The sequence below is a fragment of the Glycine soja genome, chromosome 14 (genome assembly GCF_004193775.1).
Source record: "Glycine soja cultivar W05 chromosome 14, ASM419377v2, whole genome shotgun sequence".
In the NCBI taxonomy this organism is placed as follows: Eukaryota; Viridiplantae; Streptophyta; class Magnoliopsida; order Fabales; family Fabaceae; genus Glycine; species Glycine soja.
The window spans coordinates 42,010,288-42,025,488 of NC_041015.1; the positions used below are offsets into that span (position 1 = coordinate 42,010,288).

At 36.8% G+C, this 15,201-nt stretch overlaps 1 protein-coding gene across 1 annotated transcript; it reads right to left on the bottom strand.

Moving 5' to 3' along the window:
• Positions 1-10,187: 10,187 nt before the first annotated feature.
• Positions 10,188-14,742, bottom strand: LOC114384316. Its single transcript, XM_028343981.1, has 7 exons — positions 14,582-14,742; positions 14,368-14,509; positions 14,173-14,274; positions 12,719-12,843; positions 11,215-11,501; positions 11,051-11,135; positions 10,188-10,628 (listed from the first exon to the last, which is right to left on the bottom strand). The coding sequence occupies exons 1-7, from the start codon at positions 14,693-14,695 to the stop codon at positions 10,200-10,202; spliced, it is 1,284 nt and encodes a 427-aa protein (XP_028199782.1). The 5' UTR covers positions 14,696-14,742; the 3' UTR covers positions 10,188-10,199.
• Positions 14,743-15,201: the final 459 nt, after the last annotated feature.

A 15,201-nucleotide genomic window follows, 5' to 3' on the forward strand; every position in this document is an offset into this window, starting at 1 on the left:
GTATTAGCACCCCACGTGCCCATCACAAGGGACGACAGTCTTTAATCAAGTGTGCAAACATGACTTCAATTTGTGTTATCTTCCCTTTTTTACGTTCTTATGTCTTTTTATGCCTTTTTACATTTTTTTATCTTTTTGTGGTCGACAAGGGTGTTTCTCTTGCTCCTACGTATTCCTCAATTGTGATAAGGAAATCAGACCTACGTAGTTCTTTGAGAACTGAGCATTGGTTAAGTTGTTTTTATCCTTTTTGCAAGATATATTTTGATTGAATGAAAGGTCATTTAAGGCGTTGAACCATTAAACAATCTTTCGGTTCTTTTGAAAGGAGAGAAAACATTAAGGCATTGGACCATTAATGATCTCTTGTTATTTTTGAAAGAGGTAATAAAGCTACATGTTGATCTTAGGCTTTTTTAGAAATCTACGTTTAACCAATAAAAGCGGAAAAAACCATTTCAAGGCGTTGGACCTTTAAAAATGGCTTTTTAGGTGATGACAAAAGTTTGATTTATGAATTGATTTTAGCCTTAGTTTCACTTTGGTTATTAGTCAATTCGATTAAGAAAGAAAAATTTCAAAGAAAAACGTCCGATTGATTTTTTTGATTATTTTTACTAAAAGATATTTTTTTATTATTATATTATTATTTTGCCTCTTTTTTGGTTTTAAACGTGGTTACGGCATGACCGAACGGTCGGATTTCATTTTAACAGAAATTAAAAGATGTTACAATTCAAATGATCAGTGGAAATTTATTTTATTTTTTTATTAGGCGAGAAAATGACTTAAATAAATGACTAAAGCACGTCAAAAGGGGTACGGAAAGTAAATGAAATGAAAATAAAAGCACGCGAAACAAGTGGGGACCACTAAGGGTAAATAGAATGAATTGAAAAGTTTGATTTCGGAAACTTACCAGTTGAAGACCGAAGAACGGTGGAAAATCTTCAGAAAATCGCCCATGGAAACGTCTCGAAAGCGTTAAGGAAGCACTTCGGCTTGGATTTTCTTCACGAAAACAATTTTTCTCACTAATTTTAAGTGATTCTCAGATACCAGGAGGGTTGAACATTTTTGTTCTGCCCTCCTTCCCCTATTTATAGGGAAAAAGAGGGAGGAGCTTGCCACCCATCTCGCCCAGGCAAGCTAGGTTGCTTCCTCCAGAAGGCACCGCCTTCTGGTGGAACTTCCTGGAAAGCCCAAGTGGGCCTGATTGCTATTTGTACCCCCTGTTTACTAAATACACCCCCTGCCCCCTTTTTTTTGCTAATTCTTTTTTCGTAACGTTACAGAACTTTACGAATTATGTAACGATACTTGTTTTCTTTCCGTAATGTCACAAAACCTTACGGATTATGTAATCATCCCTTTTTTTGGCTTCCGGGAGGTTACGGAACTTCACGGATTGTGCAACAATGCTTCCTTTTGACTTCCGACATGTCACGAAACTTCACGGATTGTGCAACAATGCTTCCTTATGACTTCTGGCATGTCACAGAACTTCACGGATTGCCTAACGATGGGTGCCAAGTACCTCGAAGTGGTCAAACGAGGGTCGCATCCCAACAAACGGATGGTCCCTAGACGAAATTAGGGTATGACACCTATGACCAGGAGTAGGACCAAACTGGTAGCAGTCATATTTAACAAGGCCCAAGTGGAGAAGGATGAAGGTCCAGAGGCAGAGGCACTACAAAGAATTTTAATTGTTGTTGAAGGCCCAGATTAATTTGAAGGCCCATGCCAAATATATTCTTTTTTATATTTTTATTTTTTTTGTTGTCATTTTGGCCCAAATATATTTGAAGACCCAAGCCTATTTCTATCTTTTGGTTAAGATACACTATATGTATTAATTTCGTTTTCAATAGAAGGACTTTTGACATTTGAAATTTTTTTGTGAGAGCTTCTCTCTGAGTTCCTCCCTGAACCAATCTCAGACTTATCAAGGTAATCCTTGTGGTGTTTACCCTAACTTATCTTCCCTCTCTAGAAGTGGTGTCATCCAAAACTGATGAGGATCCTAAGACTGGCCAAATACAGGGACCTATGACCAGGAGTAGGACCAAACAGTTAGTGGATACCCTCCAACAAATGGTAGCAGACATACTTAACAAGGTCCAAGTGGAGAAGGATGAAGGCCCAGAGGCAGAGGTACTGCTAAGAATATTAATTGTTACTGAAGGCCCATGCCAAATATGTTCTTTTTTTATATTCTATTTTTTTTCGTTGTCATTTTGGCCCAAACGGATTTGAAGGCCCATGTCTATTTCTAATTTTTTTTAGATACACTATATGTATTGATTTTGTTTTCAATAGAAGGACTTTTGGCATTTGATAAAATTTTGTGAGAACTTCTCTTTGGGTTCCTCGCTGAACCAATCTCGGACTTATCAAGGTAATCCTGTGGCGTTTACCCTGAATTATCTTCCTTCACTGGAAGTGGCATCATCCAAAAACTCTGTAACTTGTATCAAGCGATCCGCTCCTAGTAAGGATCACATCAAAAACTCTGTAACCTATATCAAGCAATCTGCTCCTAGAAAGGATCACATCATCTGGTATCAGAGCCAAGTTCTTGTTATAGGTTATATCCTATCCAATTTTTTTTCTCTTTGTAATTTGTCTCAGGTCCGTCTTCTGTTATGTTATTTGCATTCTTGTTCGCATTCTTGTTTACATCTTGTTGCGTTCTGTTACAAATTCTGTTTGGGGACAATTTGGCTTACTGGGAGAATTTAGGGGTTTAGGGTTTAGGAGGCTCTTGAATCTATTTTCCTATTTGCCTATTGGACGAATTGCCTGATTGCTTATTGAATTTGGACCAGTGGGATTGATTGATTGATGTTGTTGAATTACAGAAGTATGTGGATGACTTGCTGCATAAGGCAGTCCGAGTTGAACAATGGCTGAAGAGGAAAAGCGCAACAAGAAGGAACTCATCCAACACCTTCAACCAGAACTGGACCAGTAGATCCAAGAAGGAGGGAGGCAACTCGTCCAACCCATCAACACAGTCTCCACATGGAAAGTCAACAACGCCCAGTGTTGAAACCAATCATAATTTTGCCTTATCATCTAACATCGATACCAAAAACATAAAATGCTTCAAATGCTTAGGCAGATGACATATTGCTTCTGACTGTCCAACCAGTGAATCTGAAATCAATGAAGAAGAGGTGGAAGAAGAGCTTTAGGAGGAAGCTATGCAAGATGATATGCTAATGGTGAGAAGGCTCTTAGGAAGTCAGATGCAGCTACAAGACGACACCCAAAGAGAAAATATTTTCCACACCAGATGTACAATTAATGGTAAGCTTTGCTCTTTAATTGTTGATGGAGGAAGTTGTACCAGTGTTGCAAGTTCTAGGTTAGTGTCCAAACTAAATTTGGATACTAAGCTCCATCCGAGGCCATACAAACTTCAGTGGCTTAGTGAAGATGAAGAAGTAAAAGTGACTCAGTAGGTTGAGGTGTGTCTAACCATTGGAAGATACAATGATAGGGTGTTGTGTGATGTGGTTCTAATGGAGGCGACTCATATACTGTTAGGAAGACCATGGCAGTATGACACCAAAGCAGTGCATGATGGCTTCACCAACAAGATTTGTTTCCAGCACCATAACCAGAAAATTATTCTTAAACCTCTATCCCTTAGAGAAGTGTGTGATGACCAAATCAGAATGAGAGAAAAGAGAGAACAAGAGAAAGAAAAAAGTGAAACACCAAAGAAAAATAGGAAAAAGAAGAGTGATACACTTGAGGGAAAGAGTGATGCACATGAGAGAAAAATTGATACACATGAGAGAAAATTTAATTGTGTAACAAAGGCGAGTGAAGTGAGGAAAGTGTTACTTGCTCGTGAGCCGCTTGATCTACTGTACTGTAAAAACAATAGAGTTTCTGCTGAAAATTCTAACGAGTTAACTATTTCTGCTTCTCCTAGTGTTGAACCCTTATTGCAGGAATTTAAAGATGTCTTTCCCAAGGAGATTCCTCATGGACTACCACCTTTAAAAGGCATGGAACATCAAATTGACCTTCTTCCAAGATCTTCATTGCCTAACCGTCCAACTTACTAAAGCAATCCGCAAGAGACTGATGTTGCTGATTTATTTTTCAAGGAAGTGGTGCGTCTCCATGGACTACCAAGAAGCATCATTTCAGACCAAGACACCAAGTTCCTTAGTCACTTTTGGAGAACACTATGGGGTAGGGTTGGATTAAAGCTTCTCTTTTCCACCACGTGTTATCCTCAAACTGATGGTCAAACTGAGGTAGTAAACAAAACTTTGTCTTCTCTTCTTAGAGCTATGATTAAAAAGAATATAAAGAGTTGGGAAGAATGTCTGCCTCATGTTGAATTTGCATACAATAGGGCTGCACATAGCATTACACAACACTCCCCATTTGAAGTAGTATATGGTTTTAACCCCTTGAATCCTCTTCATTTGTTACCATTTCCTAACATTTCTAATTTTAAGCATAAGGATGCACAGGCTAAAGTTGAGTATGTGAAAAGATTACATGAGCAAGTAAAGGCTCAAATTGCAAAGAAGAATGAAAGTTATGCCAAGCAAGCCAACAAGAATAGGAAGAAAGTGGTACTTAAACCAGGTGATTGGGTTTGGGTACTGTTGGAACCCGACAAGTGCACCGGATCGCGCAAGTAGTATAAAACAATAAGAACCGAGTATCAAACTCTCGGGGAACTTGTGTTACTTGGTAAAGCTATATTCAGTAAATAGGTGTTTAGTATGAAAAGAGATGTGTCAACTATGCACAGGTATGTAAACTAACTATTAAAAGGAAAATCGTGTGAGTAAAGGTGTGTAAAGACAAGTAGACAACACGTTGGTCTTCCTAGTAGGTGCCTGATGTTAAAAGAATATTCTCTACTTAACAATGCTCATGTGTTCTATGGTGTCTCCTGAAATGCTAAACCCCGATTCCTCATGATAGTCTAGCCTAATCCCGATCAAGCATCATCCTCAGATTCCTCTTGTTGGACTAAACTCGACCAGAATCGCATTAAGACAAGCATACAAACAACTAGGATACTGTACCCCGATCCCTCGTGATAATACGATAAACTAGCCATGTCCTATCAAGTTCTAAGAATTAGACCAGTTTCCACTATTGAATGATCCTAACAAAGCATGCATCTACGTGATCAAGGCAAAAGCACACTGAAATGACGTACTGATAGCACAAAGAACACATAAAACATCATTAAATAGATATACAAGTATTTACATCGACTACCTACAAGGAAGAACCAACAAAGGATTTAGATCTCCATAACTGGGAAGCTTCCTTTACAACAAAGAGAAGAGAAACATGAAGGATTGAAGAAATACAAGCGGTGAGGATGTCTCCTCCACCTCTAGAACCTCACAATCACTCACAAACTCATCTACTGCCAATTTAGGTCTTTGGGAATGACACCTACTGCCTTGAAATTAGCCATATCAGCAAACCAGGGTCTCACTGCAATCAAAAACAAAGATTCATCAGGTAATTTATCTTTTATTTCAGCCTCCTTTAAAGTGACCTCTTCATTCACTAATCTGGATAGGTGGTCTGCTACCACATTTTTAGAACCTTTCTTGTCCTTGATGACTAAATCAAATTCTTGAAGCAACAGTATCCATCTAATCAATCATGGCTTGGAGTCAGCTTTGCGCAACAAATATTTAATTGCTGCGGGATGACCCTTCTCTCAGCACAAATGCACAGCTCATCCTTCTTCCAGATTCTTCCTCGCGCTCAGCTGAGGAGTGTTGCGCTTAGTGGATGGCTCGCTAAGCCAGAAGGTTGGCTTAGCGAGAGGATGAAAATCAGCACTTCACAAACTTGCCTAATTAACCTGAAATTGAGAGAAAATGATTATTAAACACACAAAATGGGAGTACTAAGTATTTATTACCTATCTTTAACAAAAAGTAATTGCAACACTACAAAATAACCATAAATTGGAGGAGTTTGATACAATTTACACAGGTTTTATACACAAAGTTAGTCGTATTCATCGACTAATAGGTACACATGAGGAAGGAGAGGTTCCCTAAATAAAGGAAGTCCAAGCTTCAACCTAGAGGAGACGGACCTTTCCAAGTACTAGAAAGGATCAATGACAATGCTTACAAGATCGATATTCCAAGAGAGTATGGAGTAAGTCTTTCATTTAATGTTGCTGACTTTACTCCATTTGTTGCAGGTGATGATTATGAACATTTGAGGGCAAATGCTTTCCAAGAAAGAGGGAATGGTGAGAATTCTAAAACTGCCCAAATACAGGGACATATGATCAGGAGTAGGACCAAACAGTCAGTGGATACCCTCCAACAAATGGTATTAGGCATATTTAACAAGGCCTAAGTGGAAAAGGATGAATGCCTAGAGGCAGAGACACTACTAAGAATATTAATTGTTGCTGAAGACCCAGACTAATTTGAAGGCTCATGCCAAATATGTTATTTTTTTATTTATAAATTTTTTCGTTGTAATTTTGGCCCAAATTGTTTTGAAGGCCCATGTCTATTTCTATTTTTTTGTTCAGATACACTATATGTATGGATTTCATGTTCAATAGAAGAACTTTTGGAATTAGATAAAATTTTGTGAGAACTTCTCTCTAGGTTCCTCGTTGAACCAATCTCAGACTTATCAAGGTAATCCTTATGGTGTCTACCGTGACTTATCTTCCCTCACTGGAAGTGACGTCATCCAAAAGTCTATAACCTATATCAAGCAATCCGCTCCTAGTAAGGATCGCATCAAGACAAATCATCTAATTCTTCTAATGGAGAAGATGAGGGGTATGAAGAGAATGAGGGAGGAAGGAGGAATGAGAGGTATAGGGAGAGAAGAAATCATAGAAGATATGGAGGTAGACAAAGAGAGGAAGGGATTGAGGGAGTGAAGGTGAAGATCCATACTTTTAAAGGGACTTATGATCCAGAAGTGTATCTTGAGTGTGAGATGAAGATTGAGCAAGTCTTTGCTTGCTACAACTACAACGGAGAGAAAAAGATCAAAATGGCCTCCCTGAAGTTTGAGGGATATGCCTTAGTGTGGTAGAATCAAGTGATGAGTGATGTTAAAAGGATGAGAATGCCTTTGATTAATACTTGGCAAGACATTAAGAGAGTTTTGAGAGAGATATTTGTGTCATCATATTATGCGAGAGACCTTCACAACAAGCTTCAAAGACTAATTCAAGGAAATAGGAGTATGGATGAGTATTACAAAGAGATGAAGATTTCCTTGATTAGGACTCAAATTGAGGAGTCTCAAGAGGCCACCATGGCAAGGTTTTTGCATGGTCTGAATAGGGAGATCCAAGACATTGTAGAGTTTCACCACTATGCCTCTTTGGAGCATCTCATTCATCAAGCTATCAAGGTGGAACAACAATTAAAGAGGAAGCAAAGATACAAGAAGTCCCTCTATGACTCTTCAACTTGGAAAGATAAGGAGACATTCAAGAAGGAGGGAGGATCTTTATTCAAATCTCATGAAAAAGGTGTTGCCCTTGGTAAAAATAATTCTAACCCTACTCCCACTTCTTCAAAGGCGAGTTCTATTAAATGTTTTAAGTGTTTGGGAAAGGGTCATATTGCCTCCCAATGTCCTAACAAAAGGACTATGGTTGTGCTGGGTAATGAGGATATCATTAGTGCATCTTCTTCTAGCTCTTCAAGTTCTTTTAGTGAGAGTGAAAGTGAATGGGATGTACAACCCCTAGAAGGTGATCTTTTGATGGTTAGGAGGTTAATGGGGAGTGTGTGTAAGGATGGAGATGAAACTCAAAGGGAGAACATTTTTCATACTAGTTGCATGGTCATGGGGAAAATATGCTCTATTATTGATGGGGTAGTTGCACTAATGTAGCTAGCCAAAGATTGATTGAAATGCTTGCTTTGAAAACTTCCCCTCACCCTAGGCCATACAAACTACAATGGTTGAGTAAGAATGAGGAGCTAGTTGTAGATAGACAAGTTTTGATATGCTTCTCCATTGGAAAATATGTTGATGAGATACTGTTTGATGTAGTCCTTATGAAGGCTAGCCATCTCTTACTTGGAAGGCCTTGGTAGTATAATAGGGATGTCGTCCACAATGGTGTCATAAACAAATTTTCATTTGTACATAAAGGGCAAAAGGTTACCCTTAAACCTTTGTCTCCAAGTTAGATTTGTGAGGATCAAATAAAAATCAGAGTGAAAAAAGAACAAGAGAGAAAAAAAGAGAAAAAAATTGATGAAAAAAGAGAGAAACATAAAAGGAGAAAAGAAATAAAAGGTTGGAGATAAAAAAAAGTGAAACTGAAAAAAAAAAGATGAAAATCAAGAGAGGAAAATACAGAGTTTGTTCATGAAAGAAAAAGAGGTGAAGAGAGTGCTACTAGGTAGGCAACCTATGTATTTACTAATGTCTCGTGATTATTGTTTGTCTTCTATTGCTAGTTTTTTTCCTCTAGGTGTGAAAGAATTACTCAAAAAGTTTGGGGACGTCTTCCCCAAAGACCCCCCCTCATGGGTTAACTCCTTTAAGAGGGATAGAGCACCAAATTTATCTCATTCTAGGAGCTTCCTTACCAAATAAGTCAACATATAGAAGCAATCTGGAAGAGACAAAAGAGATCCAAAGGCAACTGGAGAGCTTGATGAAAAAATGATGGGTGAGAGAAATCTTGAGCCCATGTGCTATGCCTGTCATCCTTGTAAATCAAACTCTATCTCAACTTCTAAAGTACGTGGTAGGTAAGAATTTGAAAGCTTGGGAGGAATGCCTACCTCATGCTGAATTTTCTTATAATAGGGTAGTAAACTCTACTACTTATTCTCCTTTTAAGGTAGTTTACGGTTCTAGTCCATTGTCTCCTCTTAATTTGTTACCTTTGTCTAACACTTTTGCTAGGATGAATAGGGATGGACTTTCTAAAGTCAAATTTGTCAAGAGTTTGCATGAGAAGGGGGAAGCAAAAATTGAGAAAAAGATTGAACAATATGCTAGATATTCCAATAAGGGGAAAAAGAAAATGGTTATCAAACTAGGTGATTGGGTTTAAATTCACTTGAGAAAGAATAAGTTTACTTCCAAACGAAAATCTAAACTTCAAGAAAAGGAAGATGGTCCTTTTCATGTTTTAAAACGCATCAACTATAATGCATATAGAATTGTTTTACCACTAGACTATGGTGTAAGCAACACTCTTAATGTTAGTGACTTGACTTGATGTAGGTATCTTTGACATCAATTCAAGGGCAAATTCTTCCTAAGAAGAAGGGTATGATAGAGAACTATCTAAGGAGAAAGAGTTTGACTTAGGTGGGCTCAACATGGATGGACCAATCACTTAACAAGGAGTAAAAGATTTCAAAAAAAGTCTGGCAAGAGACCAAATTCTCTCATGGAAGAAAGAGAAGAAAAAGTATTTTAGTAAACTTTTAGAATAAAATTTATTTTCGTTTTTAATTATATTTAAGGCCTATTTTTAGGCTTGTAATAGACTACTATCTTTTTATTGTTATTTAAGTCTTTTAATTATTAGATGAGTTATTGGACATTAAGTTTAATTTAGGATTATTAGTAGGAGTTATAAATAGACTCCTTAAACACTTTATTTGCAGTTTTGATCAAATTTTTAGATTAGGCACCCAGTTAAGAGAGTGTCTTTCTTGATTCTTGTGTAAAAACTTAGGTTCTTATAGAAGAATTCTATTATTTGTGACGAATCATCCTCAATTGATCAAACTCTCAAGATTGTGGCATTATTTTCATCTTCTTCTCTAATCCCATTTTTTTTTCCTTTTATTTTTTCCAATTTCATAGAATCTTAAATAGGTTCCCCAGTTTATGGATACTAAAAATTGGATCCGCAAATCAGAATTTCATCACAAAAGACAATTATGTCTTTTCATTCATGACACCCTTGCGAGCAAATGAGCAACCCGATTTACTTGCCTCTAGATAAAATGCAGCTCGACGTTATGAAATTGAAGAAGCTTTAGTCTACATTTGTGAATTAAAATGTTATCAGGTTTTAATCCTCAAAATTATTTTAAAAAAATTATAGATTAAAAACATATTTGAACTAATTTTGAAAAGAGGGTGCGAGACTCAGGAGTTCTAGAATTTGCAGTTAGGAAGTTGCGCAAGCAGATATGCAAAGTCCATGACATGTGAAATCATTTGGTTCCAAAGCAAGGCATTGTTGCAGAAACCAGTTCAAATTTTCCATTTTCAATATCTAAGCTGGGATCAACAATGATCTCTAATTTCAGAGGGCCGTTCTTTCCTTGTTTCAGCAACATTTTCAGAAGAATTAACCATACACGGTAATAGTTTAACTTATCAGGAAGATGTTTTTCCTGCAATTGCAAGCTCTTACCCACCTCTAATGTACTGGTACTCGGAAGTCCTTCCCCAGAAAGTCTCGGGTCAATAGCAAGTCTTCCAATGGCATCTTTATCGTTTCTTGGACCAAGATTTTGGTTATTCATTTGCTCTTTATAAGCTGAATATACTTTTCCAGCCTTGATGTTCCCAAACAAGATTTCTGCGGCCCTGTTCTTAACAAGAATTGGCATGTAATCTGATTCGTCCCAGACATATAGCTGCCAAAATTGCATCAATAAGCAATGTTAAGATTATAATTTTACAAGAATAATCTAAATGTTACAAATCAGATGCATAACAAAACTTGTATGTTCCCTCATGTTATCTGATCTCTATAATAATTATGAAACAAATAGTGGCACCAGACACATTCAAGTTTACTTCAAAATTTTAGACACTTGAAAGATGCCTCACATTTCATCAATTTGGCTATGGATAGTTTTGTTTCATTTATAAGAGATATGTGGAATTGTAGATTGCTCTTTGACAACAAGAAGCGTCTTTCTACTTTCATATGAATGATGATTATGAATGTATCATTAAACACAGCACATAAATTAATCCTCAAAGCCTAGTGAGTGATTGAACAAGATCTTGATGAGGAGAAACACATGAGCAAGATGCATGTACATATATTTACCAAGAAGGGCCGATATATCGAGCATATAGAGTGAAGGCGGCTTGAAGTTTTCCAACAGATCAGTGGAACAGCATTTTGCTCAAATCTGAAAGAAGGGGAAGAGTTATCACTGATCATAATGGAAGGAACAACAAGAAGGCTAAAGTAATTATATAAACTAGCACTTTGAATCTAAGGGTGAACCACAGAGCTGGCAGCCAGTGCATAAGAGATCATCCACTAATTCGTTATCCTCAGTTCTGCAAACTCTCCTGCTAATGAAAACCTTCTCTTTCTTGGTATCACCAAGAGTCCTGGAGGTATGTAGTGGAACAATTTCACCAATCGATGCACATACTATAGCCTTGCAGGATGTTGTTAGCTGAGAGACTTCCATAAGTGAAAAGCAGTCCCTAGGCTTTTCCTCTTCAAGCACCGTCCAGTTTCTAGGCAGATGCTCTATTTTCTGTGTCTATCACATTCAGTAGATTCATCAGTATATCTTAACCAATACAGTACGGACTATGGATGAAGCATATTGATAGTTTTAGTAAGTGAAATACTAACGTAGTCAACTTATCAATGACAACCATTTTTGTTAATGAAATTTGAATCTAAATATGAAATGAACATGATATAATAGTCTCGATTACCAGTATTTATGTTTGCAAGATAATGGAATTACAATGAAACCGGACAGGCATATAATATTAGTGACATGCTATATAATAAAACAAAAGGATTTGCTAGCTTTTAATATCTTACTTGCCTCAGGACAATTGACACAACTAGAGGTATCAAATGGATGGATGAATTTTGAATTGAAGGTAAGACTGTTGCATTTTCATTGTCCCACCTTCCCAATGCAATTGAATGTGAAAGAAACAAAATGTTGGATTGACATTCAACAGGGTTTTAAACATAAAAACACACACACACTAAAGCATTAATCATTTATGATCTGTTAAAAATGTATTAGAAAAATTCAATCCATTCATGACACAATAAAAAATCATCCAACTCATCCATAAACCTTTTTTTAGGGATGAATATTCAATTCATCTATTTAAAGTATCTTATATTTTACTTTTTCAAAAAAATTATAAATAAAATTCAATATTTATACAGTCTTATACTCAAACACCAGAGTCTAAAACTTATCCCTCAAATACCTATGCTGAAACAATGAACTTTGAACTATTTGACCCAATGAATTACAAAAATATGTTACATGGTTCAATATCCACCCAAACAAATGGTGATCCAATCCATTGATTATTATTTTTTTAATGGGATGGATTTGTTGGATTTATACATGAGTCAATTGGATGATTGATGGATAAATGACACACTCGTCTAACATAGCACATAGCACACTCATCAAATACAGGACATGAATTGGACAGACAAGTGCACAGATTTGGATTTTGTACTTATTTTTTTCTCTTTTGAATACACCTATGCTATTTGCTATGTGACTTAATCTTCAAACAGCAGAAGTCCTAATTTCTTATCCTAAACTTTATGTGATAAATGCAACAGACGATGCCCTCAGCCTAATAACGTAACCAAAGCCATAGGATATTAAGATGTAGTGTGCTAATGATACTTCTATGGTTTCATGATGTATCCTCACACCCTTGTCGGAAATGTATAATAGGGGCAACAATTACAGGGCAAAGAGAATACTTGATTGGACTGCAACTTAATGTTGCAAATGGTTGACCGAGACTGCTGCACCCATTTTATGACCCTCCTAAGCTTGTCCTTTGTTGTTGTCCCCACACGGCAACCTGTTACCAACTCTTCAACAGCTGCACAGAAACATATTGTAAAAGTTGAATCCTTTTAAAAGCATAGAGTAACTAATTGTATCCGCATTCAATAATTCTTGTTGCACATCACATGGTATCTCACATCTGCATGGGAGGGTAGAGAGTCTTAGCAGAACCAGCTGCAATCAGATGGCAAAAACTGTGCACATGTCTAATGTGGAGGTAATCATTAGCATGAGAAAACACTTACATAGGCAAGAGAAAACTTAGTTTCAGTACCCCTGGTATTGTTTTAAAACTTTGTACCCCATTGCTCAGAGGCTCTTCGCTATGCGAAGGTATGGGGGAGGGATGTTGTACGCAGCCTTACCCTTGCATATGCAAAGAGGCTGTTTCCGGATTCGAACCCATGACCAACAAGTCACCAAGGCACAACTTTACCCTGGTATTGTTTTGCAATCAAAATTAAAGTTTCACTTTGGTAGCCCATGCAATAAAAGTTTACCGTAAAGGTTGTTGCTAGTTATGATGGTGAAAGTGAAACTCTAATATTGATTATAGATAATATAAGAAACATTTAGAGCATCTCCAATGGGGCAACTATGGTGGAGTTGCTAAACTCACTTTTGACGGGACCTATAATGACTCATGAGATTTAAGAACTTCAACAAGTTTTCTCTATAATGGTACAAATTACAATCCTCAAAACTTAAAAAGGGTCTAATAATTGTCTCACAATTCTTGAAAACTGTTAAGAACGGTTGCTTATATAAGCAACAATTCTTATACAAGAACTGTCACATCAATTGCTCCAATTGTGAAACAGCATAACAACATATTCTCAAGTTTAAGAACCTCATGCAACTCTCATCAATTGCTCTTCCTGCACCTAGTTTCGTCCTTTAATTTTTGAATTAACACTGAAGTATGCGTATGTGTCTGTGTTCTGTGAGTCAAATTAGTTCTCGAGAACCGTCTAGATTCCATGCACTACGATTCTTCGCACAATCACGCAGTCAGCAAATTGAAACCATTGGATGAAGATCGAGTAATATTTCATCTCGACAAATCAAACTTAAAATACGAAATGGAGATATGAGGTCCAATCTTTATTTAACCGTCACAATTCACTGACTGAGTAAAGCAGTAAAGGTGTGTTTGAAACTCCGTTTAAAACATGGTGAACGCAAATTCCAACTATTTTGCTCAGCCACAATCATTCAATTGCTTTGGAATGTGCAAAAACATAGAAACAAACACACACTGAATGTATGAAAAAATTTGATGTTTTTACTCATGAATGCAGTAATTAACAAAACAATTGAATTTATTAACTCATGAAAGAAGAGAAGCACAGAAAAAACAGACCCTTTGAGAGAAGTGATTGGTAAGGGTGAACCAAGCAAAGCAGCGAAGACCACTGAACGGTTCTGGCCTCAACGGCGTTTCCATACTTCGCAATCTTGAGATCTGCCACGTGTCAAATCAGCATTAGTTAACGGCGTCAACTCATTCAATAGCTAGCTACGAGTTTCGAAGAAACGGATGACGGATTGATTTTACTCTGTAACAAGACGACATCTCCGGCTGATACCATGGACCCCATTTGCTTCTGCCAAAGAGAAACCACAAAAAACGGCATCGTATCGTCGCCGACTTCAATGTCGGTTCGGGTTAGGTCGCGTCCACGTTTCCACGATTTGCACTGGGGAATAAGAAAGAAAAAGGGACGCAATTAAGTTAACAGAAGAAGAAGTCTAATAATTAAGGGAGAAACCTGAACGGGGAAGGAACGGTGAACGAAGACGAGAAGCTGAACGAAATCGCCGATGCGAGAAGAGGTTGTGGAGAGGTCTATGAGAGGACCGTACCATCCAAATGCTGAACCCATCTTCTCCTTCTCTTCTTTTGGCGCCAACAAATGGTTCGTATTCTTGTAACCTAGGCCAAGAGCAACAACTACTTTACTTTTATGTCTTTTTAATTTTATTCATCTAAGATATTTTATTTATTTTAATTATTTTAAATTGCTGATTTTTTTAATTTTAATTCTCGTAAGTATGAATTTAATTATAAATTAAAAAAATTAAAATATTACAGGAACTAAAATTAGATAAACACAAACTTATAACAAACTTATAGAAATAGAAAATGAAAAAGTTACTGACTTACAAAAAATAAAAATATATTTAAGTTAAAGTGTTGTTGTTTGGGTATTTTGTGTAACACTCCAATGTTGGTCTAAAACTAGAGAATTGTTTAAAGATTTTTGCTAAGGAGAAATGTTAAAAATAATAGAAAACATATTTTTACGTATTCTAACAAAAAAAAAAAAAAAAGTCCCTTCTTTAGGTTAGCATTTGTATCTTAAATATAATTATTAGCATTTGCCTTGTT

Excerpts from the sequence above, each read along its gene's own strand:
- LOC114384316 (XM_028343981.1), bottom strand. The coding sequence starts at position 14,695 with ATGGGTTCAGCATTTGGATGGTACGGTCCTCTCATAGACCTCTCCACA. Across the intron at positions 12,844-14,172 it reads CCAATCACTTCTCTCAAAGG|CTGTTGAAGAGTTGGTAACA; the intron begins GTCTGTTTTTTC and ends GTTTCTGTGCAG. Across the intron at positions 10,629-11,050 it reads CGATATATCGGCCCTTCTTG|CTATATGTCTGGGACGAATC; the intron begins GTAAATATATGT and ends CAATTTTGGCAG.